General features: G+C 38.8%; 1 protein-coding gene across 29 annotated transcripts in view; it reads left to right on the top strand.

The window, feature by feature from the left end:
• Nucleotides 1-27434, top strand: part of mapta (microtubule-associated protein tau a) — a 40458-nt gene extending 13024 nt beyond the window's left edge. Inside the window, exons 2-17 of one of the 29 annotated variants that reach the window (XM_055004496.1) lie at nucleotides 3199-3337; nucleotides 8229-8321; nucleotides 9553-9639; nucleotides 11370-11390; nucleotides 14852-14880; nucleotides 16514-16645; nucleotides 17006-17063; nucleotides 17170-17208; nucleotides 17427-17683; nucleotides 20047-20139; nucleotides 20685-20777; nucleotides 20999-21091; nucleotides 22068-22160; nucleotides 23133-23214; nucleotides 24747-24853; nucleotides 27054-27434. In XM_055004496.1, the coding sequence (XP_054860471.1) occupies nucleotides 3217-3337; nucleotides 8229-8321; nucleotides 9553-9639; nucleotides 11370-11390; nucleotides 14852-14880; nucleotides 16514-16645; nucleotides 17006-17063; nucleotides 17170-17208; nucleotides 17427-17683; nucleotides 20047-20139; nucleotides 20685-20777; nucleotides 20999-21091; nucleotides 22068-22160; nucleotides 23133-23214; nucleotides 24747-24853; nucleotides 27054-27419 (1764 nt within the window). In that variant the 5' untranslated portion in view covers nucleotides 3199-3216 and the 3' untranslated portion in view covers nucleotides 27420-27434. Of the gene's footprint in view, nucleotides 1-3198; nucleotides 3338-8228; nucleotides 8322-9549; nucleotides 9640-11366; nucleotides 11391-14851; nucleotides 14881-16513; nucleotides 16646-17005; nucleotides 17064-17169; nucleotides 17209-17426; nucleotides 17684-20046; nucleotides 20140-20684; nucleotides 20778-20998; nucleotides 21092-22067; nucleotides 22161-23132; nucleotides 23215-24746; nucleotides 24854-27053 lie in introns of all 29 variants that reach the window. The other 28 variants (XM_055004495.1, XM_055004494.1, XM_055004493.1 and 25 more) reach the window with 28 other exon arrangements.
• Nucleotides 27435-27936: the final 502 nt, after the last annotated feature.

Here is a 27936-nt window from a genome sequence, read left to right as displayed (position 1 = left end):
ATTTGCTGGATTTTGGTTGATTTTTATGTCAATGTTCTTAAGAAACATTTTTAATATTTCTTTTTTTTCCACCAAAAAATGTTCAAAGATTTCCCAAAAATGTTGAAAATGTGGACATCAGAAGTTTCACTGTGAATTATTTTTTTTTTCCCACATTTTTAAACTTTGCAACGGGTCAATTTTGACCCGCAGGACGACACGAGGGTTAAACAAAGATCACAAATATTCAGAAATAAATGACCAAAATATACAGCTACTGTAGTTTTTGAGCCAGCATTTCCCAGACAGGATTTTCTGGGGACTATTTTCAGCTGCGGATAAATACACATTTAGTGCTCTAAGGAATGTTTTCAGCTGAAGTAAATTTGGGTCAAAATAAACTTCAGTGTTGAGCTCAGTGTCACACCAGAAACAGAACTGTCGGTCTTTAATACACAGCAGTTGTCAGTGGGTCTGATTTAGTGTGGATTTGAACTTTTCAGGGCCATATATCACCGGCTTTAACCTTTTACGTCACCGGATTGCATTTTTTCCACTCTGTGGGTTTTAGCCCTGATCTGGTCGCCACCTTGTCCCACTCTGCCATTTGTGCTGAATGTGGAACGCTGTTTAAACAGCCAAGGTCAGGAGATAGGAGTTCACACAGAGGGAAGGTCACATAGCTGAGCCAAGAGCGCCTTTAGAGTGGCTTTTATAGGGTGGAGTAACCACGGCAACAGTTTAGGCATTGCTGCTCGTAAAGAGATGATTGCATCAGGTGCCGTCACATCGCTGCTTGGTGTTAAAGAAAAGCCTGAAGAGCACCAGGAGTGAAAGAAGTACTCTGGTCCTTTACTTCAGCTGCAGTAAAAGCCCTGCATTCAGACCTGAGTGAAAGTGTTTGCAGAAAAATGTCATAATTCTGCAGGAAAACGTTCCCTGTCAGTGATGTATTATTATAGAGATGTTATTAGATTTAGAACAGTGGTAGGTATTAAAGTGCTGCAGCTCAGGAGGACAGAACCCTGGCGGGTCTTCAGACGATTAATGGGAGACAAAAGAATATTAAAAAAACAAGTTCTGAAACACAAATCTGTTTCAGTATTTTGGGGTTTTTTTGTGAAACAATGGTGGTCTACATGAAACCATCTGAGAAATTTAGAGGGGAAATGTCTCTCTGTTGGATCATCTGAAACATGACGGTCTTTGGGCTTTTTCTGTCTCAAAATGGGCCTTTAGGGGACGATTGTACATGTACAGACAATGAGTCTCTGTTACCTTATTTGACATAAATCTATGCATATTTGAGAAACAAAAATGACTATCAGGCTTGAGAAAAAGACACTCAATCCCCACAGTTCTTATTATTTTGCTGTGATTTACATTTTCCGATGGCTTAAACCTCTTTGGGATGCCAGTGATGAGGGTCTCTTTGTTTGTGTTTTTGAATAATCCTCATGTCTATTCAGTTGGGTTCTGGTTGCTCTCTCTTTGATCAGGTCTCTCTTTGAACCCCAAGCAGTTTGTGGACATTTTTTGCTCTTTTATTGTACTGTAGGCTCATTTGTCACAGTCCTGCACCTCTATGGAAACAGCACAACCATGACTAGAAGCAGAGAGAACTCAGCTGTGCAGGATGAGGAAGTTGCAATGCCATAAGTCAATTTCTGATTGAAAAAACCTGGAATCAACACATGCAACATTTGTGGTGTTCCCTACACTGCTACATCAAATAGATATTTTACTACTTCAGTTTTTAATCTGTTTCCGTACTTGCTCCTTCTCTGCTTTGCGTAAACACTGCCTGCAGTTCAACCAAAAAGTCCCAGATTTTTTGTCACATGACTGCTGGTTGCAGCTCAGTCACTTATGGCCTCTTGGTTGCACTGAGGTTCTTGGAATTTTTTATTTTTTACAGAATCTGGTTAGAGCAAATGGTTACCTTCTGCCAAAATTTTAAATGAGACATGTAGAATAAAAAGATTTTGATTAAATATCCAGATTAGAAGCTTAGATTTGGTTACTTTTCCTCTAGACAGAACAGAACATAACAGATGAGTAGTTCAAGGGCCACCAGAAAGCTTTTATTGTAACACTTTATGAATATGATAAACTGTGTAATTTTTGCAATTTATGTTTAGATAAAATGCCGTTCAAACCTGCTGGTGGGTTTTGGGGGTTCAGGTGAATTTAATGCATTCATGTCAAATTCAGGTTTTTATTTTTCCATCTAGCTCCAACCAGCCACAGCTTATTTGTAACTAGTCACAAGCTATAATATTATTTTATAAGCTGATCGTGTGTTTTTTGGGGGGGTAAAATCGTAATCTGTAAAGTAACGAGTAATTATATCTGCTTAAAAATGTCAAATACAACAAGTGTAACGCATAAAATGGAACCACCAAACATTTGTGGCAACAGTTGTTTAGTTTTCTGATGAATTTCTATGTTAGTTTGACAGTTTTGTACCCCACTGACACGGACCGTCTTCTGTTTACTGCAGGCTTTAAGCAGTACTGTACCTCAGACAGATTAACCCGTCATGTCAATGTGCCAACGTGGGCATCAGGGGGAAAGCAAAGGTCAGAAGCTGCCAAATCTGCATCACCAAACAAACACGGAACGGGCAGTTTGGACGCCGAGACTGATTATTCCCTAAGCTGCCCTCGCTGGCTGGCTGGGAGTGTGAGAGGGCAGTGAGAAAAATATGATTCGAACTGAGAAGTGCTGATGTAACCAGAGGCTTGGCTTTAATCTGATATGTAATCCTCTTTTTATGAGATTTGACGCAATTCACATGTCGGCGGCTGAAGGAGCGTGTCAGGACTTCTGTTTCCTGTGGTGCAGCATTTGCATCTTAATGACTCGCCACATGTGGCCCAGATGCGACGGTTCACAAACACAGGTGCTGCACTTGTTGAAGGTGAAGTCACCGACCCGGAGCAGGTTGTTTAGGAAGTGCAGCTTGTCACATGGCAGGGGGACTATTTTTAAATGTGTGAGGCTGTAACATGAAGCGCCGACCCCACGTCAGGATGTATAAATAACTCTTTTCCTCAGACTCAGTGTCTGTTTACATTCTGTGGTGACGGACCGGGTTCTACATGCCGGAAGACAAAGCGTGCTTGAAGTGTCATTACATTTAAGCCTTTCCTCCTCGTCGGCTGCTTTGTGATTTGACATGTGTCACGTGACTCTGCTCTGATCTTCTCTTTGCAGCCTGACCTGCGACTGGCCATGGACTACATGAACAACGCCTCCAACAGCTACAGCTCTGGAGACACCATGAGCTCCTCCTTAGCCAACATGACCATCAACGACCAGCACCACCAGGAGAACGGAGTCGCCAAAATGAAAGGTCAGACATGACAAAATACAGCCAACAGAAGCCATGTTTCCACCCACAGTACCTGGAACTGTCAAGTATCACATTAGAACTCTTCATCACTCAAGTTCACAATTCAGCACAGTTAAAGGGTGTTCAATATAGGCTCTGTATACCTACACAAATACACAAATATATTATGAACTGTGCTTATCTTTGACCTGTTCAACTCTTTCCTATATGTCCACCACATAAGCCCCGATGGCAGGAACCATAAAAGAAGTATTACTGTACATTTAGTAGTGCACACGTGCTCGACTAAAGTCTACAGTTAACTAAGTTAAAAACAAAAAGTTATTGGTAACACTAGATCATAAATCTGCAATCTGAGAAATCTTATCTCTGAGGCCTTTTTGTTTTCCCAAGCACCTAAAGTCCTCTCCACGCTGTGCGATTTTAACCCTTGTGTCGTTCTGCGGGTCAAAATCAACCCGTGGAAAAAAAAAAATATTTTCACAGTGAAACTTCTGATGTCCACATTTCCAACATTTTTGGGTAATTTTTGAACATTTTTTGGTGGGAAAAAAGAAATCTTTCTTACGAACATTCACAAAAAAATTCGATTTTTGATTTTTTGTGAAAGCTCCCAAGCTGGAAACGCAGATGAAGAGATGCTTTCTTGGTTAATATCCACAATAAGGATGACAACAATGACAGAGCTAGGGTCAGCTGTGTTTTACTGATAAGAGCTATACTCACCAAATATCATCATAAACTTTTGATAGCAGGATGTTTCCTCCGTCCTCTTTTGTCAAGGGTCTAAACTCTTCTAGATGAATGAAAACCAGTTTGTTGATGGAGAACATTAACCCCAGAAGTGTTTGTTCAGCCGGACTGAGATCTAGTTAGAGTTAAGGTCAGAGCACATGATCATTTCAGGACTAATTAAATCATTCCTTTGTTCATCACCCATCAGTGTAAATGAATAACACTTTATTTTCCAGTTAGTTATCACGTGTTGTTTGGTCAACCTATGTACAGTTTTCAAGGTTGCAACGTACAGAATATACTGTTTTATTTACTAGTAGCAGTATCTTATGAGTTAGCGCAAAGAAAACTGTCCTATAGGAGCTTTTTAATGCAATAAGCACCAGATTATTTAACTGCAGCAACATAAAAATCACCTGTGCAGTTTATGTCAGAGATGAATGATATATTTATAAAAATAAATCGCCGTCTAAATGAGCTGCAGTGTATTTTAATACGCCAGCTGCTTTACATTTGCAGTTCAAATCAAGTCGCCGTTATTTATACAACACATTTAAAACAACAGCCGGTGAGTCAAAGTGCTTTTCAACACAGAAATAAGATTAACACTACAATTCCACCTTTTAAATTTAAATAATAGGGTTAAGACTCTACAATATTATATAAAATACACACATATGGGACTGACTGAAACAGTTTAGTTCTAAATATGAGTGAAGCACCTGAACTAAGTACTGTATAGTTTATTATTAGTATTGTAAATATGATTAAATATGCAATATATTTAGATTTTCTGGGTGATGTGGTACAAACTGTTATGACAAATTAATAATGACAACTTAAGGTTTCAGTGGAGCATGGCAAAAAAAAAGCACAATTAGAATAATAAATAAATGCTTAAATGTAAGGAAAGATACACAGCACCAGATTCTTCATATATGTGGATCAGAGACTATAATAACTAAATAAATTATTAATTTAATCAGCCAATGTTATTAGATAAATAAGATCAAATCATATAAAGACAAAATAGCTTCATTTAATGTTGATATATTTATAGGACAGCAAATGATACTAATGCAGATAAACTAATATTATGTCTGATTTAATGGTAGTGATTGAACTATTGAGCGTTTCATGAATAGTTTGTAACACATAATGTAGGGTCTCTTCCTGTGAAACATTAATAACTGGATGCTGTTATATAAGCAGATAATGAATTATGATATAACTGGGCTGTAAAAGATTTAGAATCGCTGATAAATGCTGTACATCCTTAGCTGCATTTTAATATGTTTTAACAGATAATCATGTGTTTATGTGTTTTGCTGTCGTACTTTGGGGTCCACAGGTTAGAGGTCAGCGTCTGTCTTCACATTAGAGCTTTAATCCCAGAACATATTCTAATTATTATGTCCAAGACAAGAATTTAGACGTCCATCTTCTCTGTAGTCTGTGTGGTCTGAACAGAGTCGGGGCGGAGGCCGAGACTCGGAGTCTCAACTGTGCTTTGTTGTAATCTCTCTTTACATAATGGATAGAAGACATGGTCGACTGCAGCTGCACTGAGCTCTGTAATCCAGGCATCTGGGTCAGAGTCCTGAGAACGAGGCCTGTCTCCATCCTGAGCCACTGTTCGCTCCCCATTCACTCCGTAAACAATCAGGCCTTCAGCGCTGCACACAGAACAGCAACACATTAACCCTCATGTCGTCCTGCGGGTCAAGACTGACCCGGTTTAAAGTTTGAAAATGTGGAAAAAATATATATATATTTTCACAGTGAAACTTCTGATGTCCACGTTTTCAACATTTTTGGGAAATCTTTGAACATTTTTTGGTGGAAAAAAAGAAATGTTAAAAATGTTTCTTAAGAACATTCACATAAAAATCAACCAAAATCCAGCGAATTTTGCTGGATTTTGGTTGATTTTTATGTGAATGTTCTTAAGGAAAATATTACAAGTTTTACTGATATATATGGAATCACTTTAGATATTTTTAGGATTTTTTTGGAAGATTTTTACTCATTTTTTGAAAATATTTACAAGAATTTTCTTGCCAAATTTGGGGGATTTTTTTAAAATAAAACTTTTAAGGGAAACTTTTAAGGAATTATTGGAATTTTCTTCCTGAAGGTTTTGCAAATTTTCAGAAATTTGTGGAATTTTTTTGCTGAATTTTTGGATTTTTTTCAGACAAGGAAACAATATTTTTTGGTGCCCATAAATGAGGACAACAGGAGGGTTAAAAAGAACACATCCTGACCGAGATGTGAAACAAACAGCGAGGGATCCTGTAAAACAAATCATTACCGTCCCGACAGATTGTTCAGCTCCGAGCAAATAATCAGTTTCAGCCGATCAGCAAAGTGATTTCTGCCTTTTTATCCCAATCAACCATATGGCTAATTAGTACGTAGCCTAGCCTTCCCCAGTTTACAGCCCTCACTAGTGCAGTCGTTCTCCCCGTTTCCGCTTCCCATCATGTCGTGTGCTAACAGGAGGCAGCGTTCCGAGTCAGATCCACCGGCAGACGTAAACACATTTATCAGCGCAGAAACACAAAGTGAGTATCGGACTGATGTTATAGGTAGGAGGTGGAGCGAGTGGAAAGTGTCGTAGCTGTAGTGTGAGGTTAGTGCTGTGGTTATGGTTAGTTTATGGAAATGTAGAGCAGTAAACTGTTTAGATGGTTTGTTCTTAGCTGTGGAGTGATGTGAAAATACTCATAATGTAATCGTAGTTTAAATAGAATAGAATTTTATTGCCTTTTGCACAGAAATATTACAGTACAGGTACTCTGGAATTCTTCTAAAATAAAGAATAAAGAGAAGCAGCAAAAGAATACAACTATACATTATAAGAATAAGTAGTACACATTATAAAAAAGCACTTTGTATAAAAAACATATATTAAAATAAATACCCTGAGAATGTATTCCACATAATATGTAGTGTACACAAGTAATATTACCCAATGTTGGTTTGTAAACCTTTAAGATGCATACCCAAGGTTTTATTCTACATTTGTTACAAAAGAAAAATTATTTTTATTTTATTTATTTTTATCACTGACTTCCTCATAGTTATGAAAAAGATTTTTATAATTATGAGAAAAGAATTTTGTAATTTTGAGAAAACATCTCATTGTTACGAGATCCAACAACTCTTCTAATCTCATTATCTCCATTTTTTGTCTCATAATTTAGTTTTATGTATTTTTATTTTCCTTATTATGAGAAAAATCTTACTCTTATGAGATACAGTCATTTTTTATAATTTATGAGCTAATTTTTGACTGACTGTCTCATAATTATAACAGCTGGAGCTCATCTTTTCTCAGCCTAGAAACCACCAGGTTCATCTTCCTCAGTGTGAAAATAATTCAGTGTTAAAAAGAGGATGTTAATAGCTCATTTGATGTATTTCATTTTCAAAAATATAGCCTAAAAACAAATCAAGCTGCAGCCCACAGTGCACGGCACAGTATCACTGTCTGATTCAAGCTTATATTCATATATGAAACTTAAATCTAAATAAATGCTATCAGGAGATTGTAAATTTTAATCACTATATGAAGTCTCCATTACTGCCTCGTTTGTATATCTGGCTCTGAAACAGACTGATATTGGATTTAGTGTTTCCATCCATTATCACCTAAATTATCAGGTTTATTCAAGCCCTTCATTGCCGAAAGACAAACAAAGTGTTCCTTCATCGCTGTGAATGTGACCTGCTTTCATGATATTTACATGTCCAAGCAAACCCAAAAACCTAATACGAAATGTCTCTTGTGAAATAACACAAACTGTCATTAACTTTTTAAGGTCTTTTACATGTTACAGTGCAGTTAAAATACTGAACTTCTTTTTCTAAAAGCATCTAAATTTAATGGTGTGGTATTTCATTGATTCCTATTGTTTTATAATTTGCTCTCCATAGAATAAATCTTACTTCCTGAAGCAGACCTGAGCAAGCGTTTTTCATGAAACCATGCTCAAATAACAAACTATTGCAGGTGTTTCTAACCATTTTGAATTCCTCTTCGCAGGTCGACTTTGGAAACCTTGTGTAAAGTGTAGCATTGCTGAGTTTTTCCAGTGCTTCTGTCTGGATCACGTCCAGCCTGACCTCCGGTTTACCTTTTAATTCACAGAGGACGAAGCAGCGCTCAGTGAAATCGGGGTGAAACCTGTGTCTGAACTCTCTCAGCCAGAGAGCAGCCAGTGTGATGACGAGGTGCTGCCTGGTACGATGTCCTGCACTCCTCATGCCATGAAACCCAGCTTAACCCTCAATTAGCATGACTCCGCTTGTGTGCAAACCATCAGTTAATTTCTCCTTTTTTTCCCAGTTAACTTTCCTTTTTTCAGAGCTGCAATCGGAGAAACTTTCATCTTATTTTGCTGATTTTCTCCTACTTCTCTGGTGTCATTTTTTTTCAGCTTCCTCGCTCTGACCCGTCTTGATTTAATTTTGGGTTTCCCTGCTTTAAACCTGCTCATTTGCTTGACATTTATAGCCAGCTAGTGACAGCGAGCCACATGTAGCCGTGTTGTTACCACAAACAAACTGCAGCAGGAGCTTATTACCCTGCGAACATGCAGAGTCACCACTTCACGGGCACAGATCAGTGACTACCATGGAAAATAATGGCTCTCTGTGCCTCTAAGAATTAGCTCCCCTCCAGTCTGGGTCAAGCACGCTTTGATCATAAATACTGAGAGTGACGGCTCGTCCAAAGCAAAGTAGGAGGGAGGGTCATCAGGTTGAAAAGCCTGCTTGATCTGTTAACCAGCTCCTGAGAGCATAAACACAAGAAATACTACAACCGACCTGTTGCAGCGTCAGGAGGCTGAGCTGAGTTAACCCTCCTGTTGTCCTCATTTACAGGCACCAAAAAATATTGTTTCCTTGTCTGAAAAAAATCCAAAAATTCAGAAAAAAAATCCCCAAATTTCAGAAAATTTGCAAAACCTTCAGGAAGAAAATTCCAATAGTTCCTTAAAAGTTTCTCTGAAAAGTTTTATTAAAAAAATAAATAAAAAATCCCCCAAATTTGGCAAGAAAATTCTCAAAAAAAAGAGTAAAAATCTTCCAAAAAAAATCCTAAAAAATATCTAAAGTGATTCCAGATATATCAGTAAAACTTCTAATATTTTCTTTAAGAACATTCACAAAAAATCTACCAAAATCCAGCAAATTTTGCTGAATTTTGGTTGATTTTTTTGTGAATGTTCTTAAGAAACGTTTTTAACATTTCTTTTTTCCACCAAAGATGTTCAAAGATTTCCCAAAAATGTTGAAAATGTGGACATCAGAAGTTTCACTGTGAAAATATATATATTTTTTCCACATTTTCAAACTTTAAACCGGGTCAATTTTGACCCGCAGGACGACATGAGGGTTAACAAAGTGTCAGATTAGGATTTAACAAGTCTTATGTTATGTCTGACTGGCATCCACTTATCCTGCAGCAGAGATGTCTGCAGAGAAGGGAGGTGCTGAAGCTTCATCTGAGCTCTCAGAAATGGAGAGCACCTCGTGTGAAGATGAGGGGCAGCCTGGTATGCCTCCGGTCGTTGAGTTCCTGCTTCTTCTCAGCTGCTTGTGCTTCCGTTTGTTTCTCTAGCATTGCAAAATAATAATTTGACCTTGTAGAAATGCACTTATTTGCTTTTTTTGCAGAGTTAGCAGAGAAGATTGATACCACTCTAATGTCTGTGCAGTGAATATGAAGGTACAGCCAGCAGCTTAGCTTAGCATAAAGACTGGAAATGGCCCAAAAGTCCAAAATCCATCAAACAGCACCTCTAAAGCTCATTAACTACCAGTGGTGGGAAGGAGTTTTCTCAGAACTGGTTGCTGAAACATAAAAATATACCCATAGACTGCATATAAAGATGGACACACCCTCTCTTACTTCATTCATAGGTTTCCAGAAGAGCAGCATTGAAGCTCAGTGTTTAGACTTTAACCAGTTTGGAAGAACCCGACTGATGTAAAAATGAGGGAAAAGGTGGAGCGTTACTGGAGCTGACATGGGCCATTAACTGTCCTCTCACTCCAAGCTACACACCTTAAAATATGCACAACTTTAACCCTTATATTTAAAGAAGTATCCTCCATGCAGTTGTTATGATTGGGGAAATCAACTATAGAGACCAAAACTGGTTTTTACCCCAGGCGGTAAACATGTTTAATCCTGCTGTAAAGTTGTGCATTTTAACATGGAGGTCTATGGGGATTGACTCGCTGTTTGAGCCAGCCTCAAGTGACCATTTGAGGAACTGCACTCTTTATGCTAAGCTAACCTTCCTGGCTGTGGTCATAGACTGTATAAAAAAGATGCATGTAACCTATAAAAGATGGAAACACCTATTTTGTTGGCAAACATTTAGCTCCCATGACTGATCAGCGGTTGATGCATCTTTCGTTGTCTTCATCTCCAGACAGCATGAAACCAAAAAACAAAATGACAACACATTTAACCTTGACTCTACAAACCAGTAGGTTATGTCATTCTGACTACATCCATTATTTCTATACCGTCTGTGGCTGTAGCTTAAATACTTTTATGTAGTCTACAGATATCAGAGTGGTATTGACATCCTTAGATAACTTCTTAGATATCTGGAAAGCTTTATGACCAAAGCTGCCTGCTGCTCCTGTTTATGTTCTGACTGTAAAATAAAGCTTACTATCTGTTTCTTTTAGCATCATGGTTCGGAAAAGAGTGTGTTTTCTTTGGGTTTGTTTTCTGGCTTTGCTCTTTTTTTTCATACTTACCCCTTCTCTGGTGGTTAATACTCTGCTTCTTCCAGAACTGCAACTCGATCATAAGCAGACTCGAGAGGCAAACATGTCCTTTTTTTAAACAAAAAGATGGTTACATCCTGGCTATTTCAGAATGAAAGGAACGGCCAAACCACAGGCAGATTTAAGGCTCCTGTGATCTGTTCAACAGATGCACAGCTCCCAGTCGCCAGAATAATGTTGAAAACAGCTGAAGCACCACATGGAGCACCAGCTTCAGTGTGGTGCTGCTGCTGCAAACCTTAAATAAAAGCTGTGGGAACCTGAGCGCCGAGCGTTTGCATATTCATCCTTATGCTTTTGAATGATATCCAACCGTTATTTGCTGCAGTCTTTCAGCATTAACTGAAGACATGCTGTATGTGGGCTCTTATTGATTCCTTTGCAGTGAGTGAGTGTATTAATCGGTCATGAATGACAAACTCATTACTGACTTTGCTCTCGTGTCTTTTCCATCTGTCTCATCATGTTCAACCAGCAGCAGGAGGAGCAGCTTCAACAGGTAGGCTGCTGTACTTTATTGATCGCACTTAGACCCTATTTATTTACTGTACATGATAGCTATGAAAACACTTAGAGGCTTAGGTGGACAGAAAAGTAACCCAGAGGGAAGGAGCTGCTTTCTGTAATCTCTTGTTTTATTAATATCTTCCATGTATTGTCAGATTTATTATGCTTTATTGTTCTGATCTGTTGATGCTGTATGAGATTTCAGAGTACCATCTGAATAGATTATTTTACAGAGTTTAGACACAATGAATTAGAACATGCATCCATTTTTAAAAGGATTCCTAAATTCATTAATTAAAGTTACATTTAGATGATGCATTTATGAAGTTCAAAAAATTGTTTAAAATGGCATCAGTAGTTCCAACAATTCATTTTAAATCAACATACCAAAACCAATTTTAAAATAGTTTAATTACTCCACTTATTTTTATTATTCTGATTCATCTTGTAGTTCTTTTGTGTTTCAGCATTGACAGTTTTTCGTTGGTGACTGCTGTAATTTTATCTCTATCAATTGAAAACAATATGTCAACATAAACAGTGGATCTCCAGATCTGTGAAGGTGGAGGAGACCAAAAACAAAGCAATAAGAGAGTTTATATTGGCAACTGTTCACCACACAGACCCAGTTAAAGACTAACTGTTGAATATATTCTAGAATTAGGCAGCTAAAGACTCAAATATTGCCCTTCTAGAACTGATAGAGACCAAAATCAGAGCAAAAAGAGGTTATGTTGACAACTTTTGCCAGTCAAACACAGTTAGATACTAGTTAGTCAACATGTTGACACATGTAATAGGTGAAGAGCCAGATATTGCACTTCAGAGTTGGTGAAGACCAAAAATAGAGCAAAAAGAGAGATGATGTTGGCAACTTTTGCATGTCAGTCACAGTTAGAAACTAGCTAGTAAACATACTGACACATTTAGCAGCTTAAGAGACAGAGTCAAGCCCAAAATTATTCATACCTCTAGCAAATTTTGACTTAAAGTTGCTTTTATTCAACCAGCAAGTTTTTTTTGGATTTGAAATGACACAGGTGTTTCCCAAAAGATAATAAGATGATGTACAAGAGGCATCATTGTGGGAAAAAATATTTCTCAGCTTTTACTTACATTTCAAAGTAACTTTAAGTCAAAATTTGCTAGGGGTATGAATAATTTTAGGCTTGACTGTAGACGTTTCGGTTTAGAGTTGGTGGAGCCCAAAAATAGAGCAAAAAATGTAATATTAGCAACTGTTTGCCGACAGGTTTATCCTTATTGGGGAAGAGTTTGTCAGTACCTCTTTAATGCAAAGAGGTTTCACTTTAAAGACATAAAAGTAGTTTGCTTCAAAAAAAAAAATTTAAAGTTCAATCACCAGTGATGTCACGAGGCCTCTAATTGGCCAGCTGGTGGGTCCTGGTAGATATGTAGCCAATCAGAGCTCCTGCTGCTGCTCTGTGGGTTGAATTTAATCTGTAGGCAGCAAAAAAATAATAATTTTGACGTAAAATATGATAAACACAGTGTATGTGTATGTATACTGTATATAATCAAAACTTTTGAACATTTGAAAGCCTTATTTTAATTGGACTTTGTGAAGTTTTATGTTCAGTTATTCATCATTTAATGCCAGAATGAAGAAAGGAAATGACTGTCACACTAATTGAAATAAAACAGTTATTTTGTTTATATAATAATGTATCATTATGTGCTAAAAAAACAATATTCTGGTAATACGCTCCAGTATAAATACATTTGTTAGAGCTCTTCATTATTTTGATGACTTTTTGGGGGCCTCCATTATTTTATTCAGCCACAATCAGTTCAGGAACACTTTATATCACGTTGTAATCACCTTTTTTGACAATGAAAATGCATAATTCAGTGGTCTGTTCATCATGTTCACTGGAATGCATCATCTCTCCTCTGTCACCCCAGTGGGATGCATTACTGTCCATTTCCGTCTCATTTTGTGTTGACAGGTTTTTTTTTCCACCATTAATCACGTCTCGGTTCATGGTCTTGCATCATCACCTTTTGTGTCTCTCTGTTCTTGGTGTTTTTTCTGGTTAATGAGAGTCTTTTGTTTTCCCTCGTGGTCATCACTTCTTCTTCACTTCTTTAATTATTTTTAGTTTCAATGGGGAGATGGAAAACGAGTGCTGTGAATGTCATCATTAATCTGCTTTCCAAACAAATTAGTGAGGCCTGGTTCTGGAGTCCGCGGCGAGTTTGAATTCGCAAAGCCTGAAGTGCACGGAGCCGCTGGGAAGAGCGTTGACTTCATGGGAGTTTCCTGCTCTCCGGACCCAGGAAACAAGGCGGTGGGGGAGTGTGGGAAGAGGCTAAGTGACTCTTTATGGGCCTCCGAAGACCTCAGCTGCATGTCGGAGATCAGACGCGACATGCAGGGCGGCAGGGGGAGTCCTGAGTGGACCGGACCCGTGGACGCTCAGAGGGCCATCAGCCTGGACGCCTCTGAGTGCCTGACTGAAATGAGCAACCTCTCTGGGACGTTTTTAATCCGCAGTGCAGCTCTGGAAGACCTGACGTCCATCGGAGACAGAGAAAGAGAGGGAGAGAAGCTCGTTTGTGAACAACCAAATGATGAACTGACTGCTGATGGAGCAGCTTTCAAGCCCTGCAGGGACTCTGGAAACAAAAACATCACTTCAGAATCACACCAGGTGCCTCACACACTCAGTCTGTCAGAGTCTAGCTTCGATCCCCATTCTGAAGACCTTCATCCAGCTCTCAGCAGCAGGAACGTTTCCGACAAGGATCGCCTTTTTACCAAATTGCCATCTGACACGGCAGCTGAAAACAGCAGTGACTCATCGGTACATAGGGCCAGCTATTCACAGCCTGACATTTCTAATGACTCAGAGATGAGGAGCAGTGTGGTTCAAACCACCGGCACCGCTGAGCTCCAGAAAACTCCCCCCCAAAGCTCTGCGCCCAGAAAGTCTTTGGTGCCGGTCGCTACTTTCAAAGGTCTGTTTGCTGTCATGTTCACCAGTTCAGAACCAGTCCTCCTCAGTTACCTCCTTCCACTTGTTTGATTTACAACGCAGCTTCTACTCTCTGTTATGCAGCACTCTCCCTCCGAATATTTTCTCCGGACGCTGACTTTGACCTGAGGAGAAGCTTGTTGTCCTCCCTCCCCCACTTTAACTTTTGGTTTCATCTCTCCATCTCTGCTCACTCTGCCGGTTATGCAGCCCGACAAGCACTTTTTGGTTCATACGTGCACTCAGTGTGCATTATGTGTCACGCTGCATGCTGCATACCCAACATCACTGATTTCACTTCTTTTTTTTTTGCCATGAGAATGTGTTTAGGCACACTCAGAAGAAAAAAAAGCTTAACTTATTGCACTTGGGTGGGTTTAAAGAAGAAATTACAGATATTAGACTTCAAAAAATGGGTCAAAATCTAAAGATTGTTTCTTTCTCTTTTCTGTAGCTCAAGCAAAGATGGATAATGGAGATAAGGTATGTGACCAAGAGCATCATTGAATTTGTGTCTTTCATTTCTTTTTGCTGTTAAAGGATGATTCTGGTTTATTACAACTTGGGTGTTAAAGCTTTGAAGACAGCAAATACAATCCATCACCTGCTAAATAGAGGTTAGACAGGATTATTGGGAGGAAAAAATGCAGACGAAATGTTTGTTGAAATATCCCCTATTGGTTCAACTTTGGCCTAAGGCTGTGCACACACAATTTTCAAATGAATATTTCCAATTTACTAACTTTGACCTACAAATGTAGACAATCTGGCTAAACTGCTGACTTTTTTACAACCTGTCTGATTGTGTTTACGTTACCAGCGACTGTCATCTTGTAAGAATAAAAGCAGAAGCTGCTCTAAAACTTGTCTGCACCATCAGTCAACAGCGGTTTCTTGGAATCACAACCACAAGTTTTCCCCAAAGGAATAGTTTGTCATTTTCCGAAGTAGGCTTTTATCCCTGTGAGTTTAAGATCGATGCCGCTCATTTGGCTGCTTGCGTAAAGATCTCATATTTTGCTTTTTGGGTTTTTCCCGTATCTTCAGTGTGTTGTATAGCTGTTTCTTGTGCATATAAAAGGTCTGCAAGCCCAAAATCAGTTATTACTCTCAGAAAACTCTGCTCCTTACCTGCCTCAAATGCCTCATTTGAGATCCAGGCTTTTCTTCTGTTTTTTGTTTATGTCACTGTGTAAGACGTTTGCATAATGGCGGCTAGTTTGGCCTCGAATAAGAATTAGCATTGACCTAAAATATTTCCTTACTAGAGTTGTTTCTGCTAAAGCTACGCCTCTATGCTTGTACTCAGAGATCCGAGGTTCAATACATAACTGACTTTGCATCTCTTTCGTCACGACAGCTGACAAATCACAGCTGACTGATTTTCAGAAGGGGTCCTTTAAGAGACTGGAGCTAAAACAAAGCGTTTCAGACAGAGATGCTGCAGCATTGTACAGCATAACACAAACTATGTGCTTTTGGAACGTTAAAGCAGGTAAACATTTACTCATAATCCCCTGAAATACAATTAGTAACCTGTAAATGTGCAGAATATGGGCTCTTTAACTTCAGTCTGCAGCCAGCAACCAGTTAGCTTATCTTATAGCATAAAAGCTGGAAACGCTAATACTGTTAAAGGAGTTTTCCTGAAAGATGCCTGGTCAAGAAATGCTCAAGTACTCCCCATGAAACTGCAGGTTTTACTCATTGTTTTTTGTAAGAATTAAACTAAATATATTTAGTGACCTGTATACAGATTTTTGAACATTTTGACAAAGAACCGCTGTTGTTTAACTCTGTTTAAGAAATTTGTTTTCCATCTAGACAAACCTTTAACATACTGGTGGCTACAGACAATATGATTACATCAATGTGAAACGTTTTACTAATAATAGGTGACTGTAGATAGTAATTGTCAAAACAACTGATAGAAAAGAAACCCAACCCTAACTCTGAATGTAAAACCCAGATTGTTATAAACCAGAATGACCCTTAGACATTACATTCATTCATCTTTTTTTTTCATCATCTGTCTTTTGTTAAATCATTCTTCTGTTTTGTGGTTGTTGTCATTAGAACTTTTGTTTTCCATTCATTTTTCCTCTTCATGAAAAAGACTCAAACTGCCACCAAACCAACCTCTTCCCCTAAAAGACCGTCCATGTCCGCCAAGGGCAACAAAACACAAGCATCCTCCCGAAATGGCCACAGCTCGATCCCCGTTAAAACCAGCAGCACAGGCCCCGGAGTAAGTACAGGTCTGAGTGCAGCTCAGAGTTTAGACCTGAGTTCAGGGTGGCTTGGCTGATGCTCGGCTTCCTGATTCAATCCTGTGTCAGAGGTCAAAGAAAGAGAACAGCTGTGGAGGTTGTTCAGTCGGTTTGATTGCACCCAAACCTGTTCTGTTTTTGTCGCCAAACATTATTACTAACCAAAGCCTCGTTCATTCTTCGCTGATTACACTCATTTGTAAGATTTGTGTGATTACATGTCTCGCTTACTGCCGCCTGTTTCGCATCTAAATGACAGTAGAATAAAAGCAAGAGCAGCTTTGCCAAAGTAAAAACAGCCTCTCTGCTGGAGACTAAACTGTGTTGTTGTGTTCCAGAGTGGTGCAAAGTCTCAAACTCCAGGAGCCAAAACTGGCAGAACTGCAGCTCAACCAGGTATGAACTCAAGGTTTCACATTGATTTGATTTTCATTTGGATTTTATTGATTTTATAAGAGTAAGATTTAAACATTACTTATGATGTGTCATATTTTTTGTGCAGCTAGTGCCAAGAAACCCCCTACTCCAAAAAATGAAAAAGGTAAAAAAAATAGCAAACCCTTAGAGATCACTTCCAGCCTCGCATGGCCACAATGCCACAGTCTGATCCGGATGTCCTGGATCAAACTTGGTCCGCTTTTAGCCAGCACAGCTCCTAGTTTGTCTTTAGTTTTATGATTATTTCTCAGTTGTTTTCCTTACATCCAAGACTCGATATGTTTCAAACCTCCTGACGTGTTACTTGTCCGATTGCTTAAGATGGCCAGAGTGGACAGAGCAGCCCTGGTACCCCCAAATCCCCCTCTAGCCAAGCGCTGTCTGCAAAGGCTGCCGCCGAGGCCAACAAAGTGAAGAAGATTGCGGTGGTTCGCTCTACGCCCAAATCCCCGGGATCGCTGAAGAGCCGTCCGCCAGCACCTCTGGCTGCCGCCGCCGGGCCGATGCCAGACCTGAAAAATGTCAGGTCCAAGATCGGCTCCACAGACAACATCAAGCACCAGCCTGGGGGTGGAAAGGTAACGTCATTCTGACTCCAGCTGTTTCACTGAGTGTACTTCTTACCCCAAACAGTCCCAGACTCTGCTGCAGTGCAGATGAGTTTTATTTTCTTTTTGAGACAGCTGCTCTGGAGGCAAAAAATAGTCTTATTGGATGAGGTAAACCATCAATAGGCAGATCCAGAAGTCTCCGAGAAACATGATGTCTCATGTAGAGATATTACTGATTATCGGTGAATCGATTAATTGCTGTTTGTAATTTAACCGTTCGAAAGACAAAGGACATGCATGTCAGAGGATGTGTTGTAGCTTAGCAGTAGTACCTGGTTGTGCCACCTCTTACTGTTGGATGCTGTGGTTTGGCATTGTTGGGATTTTGCTTCCAATCAGGCACCATGACAAAGACTTCTGAGGCGGTTAATGGCTTCCAACCACAGCTCATTCATCCAAATTTGCAGCGGAATCTGCCAAGTCAGTGATTATATAACTGACTGGGTAATGCCGCCATGTCACTGTTTAAAATACCACATTTCCAACCTTCAAAATGGTCCTAGAAGCATAAATTTGTCCACTCATGCAGTTCATTCACAATAACGACTGATCAAATATTGTCTTTTAACACTGTCGACTATCTGTTTTTACATCCCTGCTCGTCCTATTACCAACTTTCAGCACAAAGATGAAAGCATGTGGCATTAAACTTAAAGGTGGAGTTTGACAAAGATACTGGGTACAGCTTTCCTCGAGCCCAGCAAACATTTAAAATGGCTTCCTCCTTACAATAGAGTCTGCAAAAACTGGGTTTGCTGGTGAATTTTTCATGTGCTGCATTGTTTATGCTGCCTTCATGCACTGTTGACAGAGTTGGAAGAACAGCAGACACATCCCTTACTCTAACGAAAGTTCATGTATTATTCAAGGGGCATTAGCAGTAGTGCTAAGCAGCTAATTGTGGCAGATAATTAGTCTAAATTGATTAGTTTTGTTGTCTTCGGAGCGAAAACACTTTCCACCAAGTGAAATCAGGTTCAAACAAATATAGAGTTTTAGGGTTAACGTTGGATCTTTTCATGGAGTGATAGTTTTTCATATAGCTGTGATTATTTTCATCAATGTGGACGTTTCCGATTATGTCAAAAATGAATGTTCACATCTCCAACTCAGAATTACAAATCAAAGGCTGAGTTTTTTATTCACCCCAAATGATGTAGCCATAGACTGCATGTAAAGATGGACTCAACCCTCCATCTCGGCAGTGCCTGACTCCCCATCAGTTCCTTCCAATCCAAAACTGAGCAAAGTGTTGCAGCGTGAGCGGAGCTGAAGGTTGAAAGGTAACCTGAAAGCTGTTACTTCCTTTATGAGGCAGAACTTTAAACTTTAATACAATTTAGATTTCTGAGTCATATAAAAATTCACCCGTTGTACAGTTATCATGAACGTCAAAACTCACTATAGAGACCAAAAGCGTTTCTTGTACCAGGCTGTAAACATGTTTATTTTTGCAGTAAAGTTGGACATTTTAACACAGGGATCAATAGGGATTGACTCGCTTCTGAAACCAGCCTCAAGTGGTCTTTTGAGGAACTGCAGTTTTTGGCTTTTCTTCAGTTTTGGAGGTCGTTGCTTGATATCTACAAAGAACTTGAATGACTAAACATGTCTTAATATCATTCACTTCTCTGACCTCTTTCCATTTTCACATAGGAGATACTCTGGGTCTGCTTAGTGAAAAACTGTTTTTTTATAAAGCCTTTGGCCCCGCCTACTGAGCCCTGAATCAGCCAATCAGAGTTTTTCAACTTTCAGAGCAGCTTGTACCTCTAAGAAATGTTTTTAGACCAAAAACTCCAGTCTGCAGCTTGTGCAGAGTGTATTGTGAGTGTGTGTTTGTACTTCTTCTGTGTGTGTAGCACTAGAGGTTTATTTTAGCATTAAAAGCACTGCAAGTCTTTGGTCTAATTTTATTTAGGCTACAGTCACGTGTCAGATATTTCACAGATGAAACTAGGAGGATCATGTGCTGTGATATTTATGGACCAATTTTTTTGTAAATATTCAGAGTTCAAACTACAGACGAGAAAGTCTTTATCTGGACATGTAAGTGGCACATTAAAGAAGAAAAAAATGAGCCTAAAAACAAAAATATTAGACTTTATTCCTCCTTGTATTTGGTCCTGTGCTTCGTCCTGTTTAGTACTCGACTGGTTAAAGAAATGAGAAGAAGTTACTCAAAGGGAAACCAGTTTGAAATGTCCTCCTCGACCTGCATGTGGTTACACAAAGCACTGCTGCTCGAGTTAACGTCCGTTTCTTTCAGGCTTCACTTTCCCTCATCATCAACACTCTCAATCTAAAAGCTGACGTTTTCATTTTTCCAGGTACAAATCCTTGATCAGAAGGTGGACTATAGTAATGTGCAGTCTAAGTGTGGCTCCAAAGACAATGTGAAACATGTACCCGGTGGCGGCAATGTGAGTAACTGAGGGATGAACTCAACACCAGTCTCTTGAGTATCTCTGCAGTTATGATCATCGAAACCAAAATAAGTAAATTAAGTGTTCTTCTGTAAGTGAACTCCATGTTTAAATACATGATCAGAAGATGGACTCAGACGTATAATCACGATCTGCTCAACAGTATTTATTCATTATTTAGCTTTTGTACTAAAAACTCCAGATGAACTTTTAATGCTCTAAAGCTGGCATCTGTAACATTTTACTGGTTATTTTTCTTCTTTCTGTCTATATAAAAAGGATAAAAACATTGCTGTTTACACTACAGGTGTCAGATTTTGCACGATTTTTGTATTTTTTGGCCCGAAAGTCACCATAAACCCCCTGTAGCATCACATAAAGCATGAGTGTGACGAGTTACAGATGGCAGCTTTAACACAGTGAGTCTAAATATGCATAGCTCTCATCCCATTTAACATCCTACTTCCTCCTTTTTGGGCTGATCCCTCTTCCTCCTCTTCTCAGGTTAATTCCTAAAGAATTTTATCTCTTCTCCTCTGCAGGTCCAAATCCTCGATAAGAAGCTAGACTTAACTAACGTCCAATCTCGCTGCGGCTCTAAAGACAACTTAAAGCACACGCCTGGTGGAGGCAAGGTGAGAGATCTGCTTGTGTCTGACTTGAACCTTTACAATAATTTGAAATATCAAATTATCTTAAGAGGGAATTTTCTTTATTTGAGCTACAAACATCTCCTTAAAGCTGTTTTTTTCTTCTTAACACAAGGCTGACCTGCTGTGGTTACGGCAGCAGCCTCACTGCTCTCAGTCTTTTTAAAGGGTAACAGTCTCTTCCCTTCACTTCTGCACTTTTCCAGGTTAAAATACTTGATCAGAAGGTGGACTATAGTAATGTCCAGTCTAAGTGTGGCTCCAAAGACAATATGACACATGTACCCGGTGGCGGCAATGTGAGTAACTTAAGGGTCGAACTCAACACCAGTCTTGAGTTTCTCTGCAGTTATGATCATCAAAAGCAGCCTTGACGGTAAAATGGAAGGTGGTCGAAGTATTTCAGAGGCTTTCAGAGTCTGACTGCATCCCCACCAACCACTGCTGCAGAGCCAAGCTGTGTATAAAGCTCGCACAGGTTTTCACCACAAATTTGTGTGTGTGAACCATGCTGATGGGACATTATGTCAAAAAATAGACAGAAACAACATGAAAAAGTTGAAATGAGCGGATCCTGTTTAGGCAATAATCATGCCTGTTTGTGAACCGCAGTTACCTTAATTTAGTTTGTTGTATTTTAATTGGTTAACGTGTACACAGAACATATTCATACATTCTGCTCCTTATTCAGGTCCTATAAGTCTTGATTAATCAGATATTTCTGAATTTAATTAGCCGTAATTCATTAGGTTTGTACAGTCTTGGAACTATGTGTAAAATATATAATACTTATAATTGATCTTATTGTTCGTACTGGCTTTTATTGATATCAGTCATAGTTTGGAAGGCTTTGATCATGACACAGATGTTAAATAATACTCTGTGTGGGATTAAAAAGGTCTTTAAAAGTCTTAAATCTAACTTACAGAAGTGTTTCCAACTCACAGAGAATTGTATCTTCTTGTTTGTGCCACATTTTGGAAACCTCTGAAATACTTGGTCTGCTTCTGGTGGCTGCAAAGCCAATAAAAACAGACGTGGTAATGTGAAGGCATCTCCTCATCACGAGAGTCTCTGCAGTTATGATCCTCACTCAGATTAAAAGTGTTTCCTGTCCTCTTTAATCAGCCACCTCCCCTGGTTAGCTCTCACTCCCCCTGAGCCTCCAAATCGTCCCTCCAACATCTGTTCCAGCTGTGGTCCTCATTCGCAGCTCTGCTGCTGTTGCTTCCTCCAGGATAACACTGTTTTTTTCCCCACATATCAACTTTCTAGGTACAAATTCTTGATAAGAAGTTGGACTTAAGCAATGTGCAGTCCCGGTGTGGCTCCAAAGATAATATAAAACATGTACCCGGTGGTGGCAATGTGAGTAAATAAAAGATTGGCCCGTGACAAGCCCTCTTCTTCCTGCTTCTACTGAATGCATCTTCACAAAGGAGCAGGAGTGCACGAACCCTCCGTCTGTGTTCAACCCTCCTGACCTCGATGCTGCCAACACTCAGACCTGTTAACACCCCCTATTAACAGTTTGATCATTAAACTTATACACAGTCATGAGCATTTCATAGAACAGCACTAAACTGTACTAGCAGCACTTCTGTCACTGGTTCCCACTTAGTCCTAAACTGGAGTGTGTTAGTGCTTTAGTGCTCACACTGAATCCACTCTTATGTGATGCTCATGCTCTCATGTAAGCGTGATAACTGTTGAATCTGTAGCACCCAAACTGGCCCCTAAACCAACATGCATGACTCCTGTGTGTGGATGTTTCTCGTCCAGATCTTTACAATCAAACTGATAAATCTGAATTAGCTCCCGGTGAAGTGAACTAATTGTGCTGTAAAGTGTGAGGAGAAGGAGTTTGTGCACAGCAACAAAGAGTCTCTGTGCTCGACCTCTCAGCAAACTGTGCCTGTTGTCATCGGCACTGAGGTGACCTCAGCTCGGACAGACTGAGCGCTTTGTGTTTCCAGACAAACGGCCGTGAGATGAGCTCATTCTGCATTGTGATGCACGGCTGAGAGATATGGCTTTCATCTGCAGTCGACATGAGCAGTGCATGTTGAAGGACGCAGAAGGTCGTCACTAAACGTTAACATTTTTATTAAAATGTTAGAAAACTTTGCACCGCTCACAGATTTAAACCTTAATATCTGATCCAACCTGCCCTCACGTATACGACTAGTGTTATTTCTTGCTGGTAGCCGTTTTAAGAGACTAACAGGCCAGTTTATAGCGTCAGTTCCTCTGTCGTTGCATGCAAAGAGACTTCAGAGTGAGTGAAGGTGTTACTCTGCGGTAAAACTGTGTTTCTGCTTCTGTTTTGTTCCTGCACAGGTTCAAATTGTGCACAAAAAGATCGATCTGAGCAACGTGACATCTAAATGTGGATCGAAAGTCAACATTCGCCACAAGCCAGGTAAAACGTTTAAAAAGTCCGGTCACATTTTTACTCACTGTGGGCTCATAACTTCGCCAAGGAACGCAGCGGAGTTGCGTGATGATCGGCGTACGTTTGTCTGTCTGGTGAATCTTAAACTCACCACACATCCTCTAAACCTGCCTTTAAAACCCTGTAAAACCTGATGCATCAAAAAATTGTCTGAAAATTCAACTTTTTTGGAACTGAGATGTTTATTAACCCTTTTAACAAAATTCTCCAAAAAAAATGTTTGCCATATCGTTTTGTTTATGATGTTTTTTGTTTTTTTTTTTAATCAAATTTGATACATTGGCCGTTTTTGCTCACAACAGTAAAGCAAAACTCTGCTTGCTCCAGTCTACTAACATTGAGTGAGCTGACACACTTTATAGCAAAAAACAATCTAATAATAAATAAAATTAAAAGAAAGACCAAAACAACAAATTGCAGGGAGCTTTGTCTCCATCTCCCAGTAGGTTCTCACACTGAACATTTGTACTAATCCCATAACATGCCTAGAACCTGCTCCATCTCCTCCTCATCCTCATCTTCTGCTAACTGCTCCATGTCACGTGTTTCCATCCAGCATCTCCTTGATGACATTTTCAGTGTACCTTCTTTTTCTCTCTTCTTCCTCTAGTATTTTTGACATGTAAAAATTGTTAAATATAGTATGGCGATTATGATTTCAGAGGAATTGTTATTATAAAAATATTCAAAATGCATTTGAAGATGGCATTTCATTCATTAATTAACTTAATGGCATCATTAAAATAGTGTGTGTCTGCATTTTCATAGGTATAATGTAGATGATATTACAAAAATGCAACATGATAATTCAGGAAAAAAACACATCATAAACCTGGAGTATCATATATGATACAGATATTTAAACATAAGTTAATTGAAATATAAACAGTGAAATACTTAGTAAATGTGCATACTTTCAAGGCAGAAAATACTTATTTTTAAAAATGAGTAACAATTTAGATGTTATTTTTACCGTTACTTCTTGAAAATTAGCAATGATTTCCTGAAAAACGTGTGTGGATGATTTCATGAGAGTAGTCATTTTGAAAAGGGGCAAAATACAACTTCAGCTGCCTGTAGTGGAACGATAATCCACCAGGAGGCAGAATACATGGATTAGGCTATATACAGCAGGTTTTTTAGGAAACTATTTATCATGTTGATGAGATAGAGGCCTCAGAAACTCATGGATCAAATATGATACAAATGGTTATATAGGGTTAAGTAAAATACATTTAGAAACTTTAGAGAGACAATTTTTAAAATGTGAAGTTTTTCCTGCCTTCTGTTTCCCTTAAATCAACTCCCAACCGTATTTAAAATCCCATAAATACTACAGTTTATCTGTTTTGAACTCATATATAATGACTTTAATTCTGCATGATGTAGAAACTCATATGCAGGATTAACTTTAACACTCATGTCAGTGGTTTGTCTTTGGGTGATTCTGGTTCAGCCTCTAAAGGTTCATAATGTATTTTTCTTCTGTTCTTTTCGAGGTGGTGGAAATATTGAGATCAAGAACGAGAAGCTGGAGTTTAAAGTTCAGTCCAAAATCGGCTCTCTGGACAACATCGGCCACGTACCTGGAGGCGGCCAGAAAAGGGTAAAAATCACAGCAGCTGATAAATGAACAGCTGATTAGTGCGCTGATGCTTTTCTTCTGTCCTTTATATTCTGCCTGTTTGACGCTCTGCTAGTTTTTTTCACATAAAACGCAGCAAATTTCACCAAAAACAACTAAAAAAATCTCAGTTTACCTTTGCAGTTTCTTCAACTGTCCTCAGCTGTAAAACTCCCAATAAATCAAACTATTTATACCCTCATTTAGCCCTGCGCATCGCCTGTCAGGTTCTGTTGAATGCTGAAAGTCTTATGAAGCCTGAGGTCGACTGCAGGCAAAACTCAGGGCTAAAACCTGTTTATCTGTCTCCTCCGAAGGAAAAACAATCTGGTTTTTAAAATTTTCTAATCAGACTTTGAAATTTAACACCAAGCGAAGATAAAATTAGGCAATTTTTGTGGATACAAATGTACATAGACGGATAATCTTTCAAAACAAGAAACTAAACTGTACAAATCTGTGTTGCAATTTACAACACCTCTTAAGTTTATTTAACCCTCGTGTCGTCCTGCGGTTGACCCGTTTTACAGTTTGAAAATGTGGAGAAAAAAAATTTTCACAGCGAAACTTCTGATGTCCACATTTTCAACATTTTTGGGAAATCTTTGAACATTTTTTGTTGGAAAAAAAGAAATGTTAAAAATGTTTCTATTCACCAAAAAAATCAACCAAAATCCAGCAAAATTCGCTGGATTTTGGTAGATTTTTTTGTCCTTAAAGAAAACATTAGAAGTTTTACTGATATATATGTAATCACTTCAGATATTTTTACTCGTTTTCTGGGAGATTTTTACTCATTTTTTGAAAATATTTACAAGAATTTTCTTGCCAAATTTGGGGGATTTTTTTAAAACAAAACTTTTAAGGGAAACTTTTAAGGAATTATTGGAATTTTCTTCCTGAAGGTTTTGCAAATTTTCAGAAATGTGGGGAATTTCTTTTGCTGAATTTTTGGATTTTTTTCAGACAAGGAAACAATTATTTTTTGGTGCCCGTAAATGAGGACAACAAGAGGACTAAGACCATTCATGCTGCGGCTACAAATCACGGTGCTGTTCGCAACAAGATATAATTAAAAAAAAACATTAAAATGAACTTCTGCAGCAAATACAAAAAGGTAAATTCTTGGGAAGAATGTCAGTTGGTACAGATACGTTTTTATTTGGCTTTAGGTGCTAAAATCAGTGATTAATTTAGTCTTTATACAACCAATTTCTGAGAATACATCATGAAAGTCATCTATATAGATTGAATATCTTGGTTTAAGTGTCATTTTGCACATTTAAACATTACATTCCAATTTTAGAAGCCTGGATAAGACTTTACTCTGGTTTTGATAAACCCGATTAGTAAGAACCCGGCTACTGTTCCATGTTTACGTCTTATCCTGGCTTCTTTGATGCATTTTATTGATTAAAAGTAACATTAAATCTTCAGAGCAAGGGCAGATTTACTGGTTCAGGGACTGCAGACAAACTCTCTCTGGCTTTATTTTCTGTCTTTGTTGGTGTTGTTAGTGGGAAAAGAAGAGTTCTGACAGATTTATTACAGTTACACAGTAAAAAATACTGTTAAAAACCATCCTGGATTAAATATTTTACTTAAAAGTAAAGACTAAAAGAGAGGAAATAAAGCAAAGTTAATTTGGTTCTTATGTTGTTGCATTTTTTCTACCTACATATTAAAAAGAACAGATAAAAACACTGTTAAAGTACCAGATTAATGAGCAAAATATCGAAAAAAAATCCTAATAAAACCTCTATAAGTGGCCTCATTTTTCATACCCACAGACTAATTAATTTCAGTTCAGGCTAATAGTTAAAGAAATGTCAGATTAAACTGATAGTTTGTGGTGAAAACACGACAGTCATCAACAGCCAGACACTAGGATTCATCATCAGTCGCCACATTTCTCTGCTTCATGTCAAAACTACATGCAGAATATGATTAAACAGCATCTAAACAAGGTTTCACACAGAACCAGCTGCTTTCAGAGCCGATAAACATCCTCTGCCTCTCAGCTCTTCCCTCTTCAGCTCCGTCTCCTACATCCTGCCGCTTGTTTTCATGATTTGCACATTTCATTGTTTCTCATGTTTCATTTTGTGTTGATTTCTGTTGAACCCATCATGTGTATTTTCGTTGCATGCCTTTGTCATTTCCCTGCCGGGCTCCTGTACAGAGGGAGAAGGGGAAGGAAGGCGAGGGCAGCACCTCAGACAGCCCCTCCATCCCCTCCCCTGCCGTCACCCCCCCTCAGTCCCCCCAGACCGTCCCCTCAGCTCCCTCCACCCCCATCCTGACGAACCCCCTCATAAAGATTGAGGACTCCTGTAAGTACCAACCACAAAGCAGCTTCTGGTGTGTTTACTTTTATAGGAAATGCAACCTACACTGGGGCAAAAAGGGGGGAAAAAAATTAAAATCTGACAGCAAGGGTGCCAGAAAAAATACATGTTTAACTAGAAAAGCACTCAGAGTGCAGTACTCCGCCAAGGCCGTTCATTCCCCCACATGTCATTGTCAGAAATGCAGCATATTTTTGTAGAAATGCAGCATTTTTTTTAATGGTTATTGATGACCAAGAATCACGGCTCCTGTTTATGAGTCGCTCTCTCAACCAGTTGAGCTACCTGGGCGCGTGTTTTCCATTTGGTGGACGATATACTAACCTATGACGTTTTTTTCAGCATTTTGGACAACATACTAAACTATGACGTTTTTGTCATATTTTGGACGACATACTAAACTATGATGCTTTTGTGACATTTTGGACAACATACTAAACTATGACATTTTTGTCATATTTTGGACAACATACTAAACTATTATGTTTTTGTCACATTTTGGACAACATACTAAACTATGGTGTTTTTTCAGCATTTTGGACGACATACTAAACTATGACGTTTTTTCAACATTTCAGACGACATACTAAACTATGACGTTTTAGTGACGTTTTGGACGACAGACTAAACTATGATGTTTTTGTCATATTTTGGACGACATACTAAACTAAGATGTTTTTGCCACATTTTGGACGACATACTAAACTATGACGTTTT

Source organism: Amphiprion ocellaris, chromosome 18 (genome assembly GCF_022539595.1).
Source record: "Amphiprion ocellaris isolate individual 3 ecotype Okinawa chromosome 18, ASM2253959v1, whole genome shotgun sequence".
Classification (NCBI taxonomy): Eukaryota; Metazoa; Chordata; class Actinopteri; family Pomacentridae; genus Amphiprion; species Amphiprion ocellaris.
Note: the sequence above shows the minus strand (reverse complement) of the source record. Positions and strands in the feature narration are given on the sequence as shown.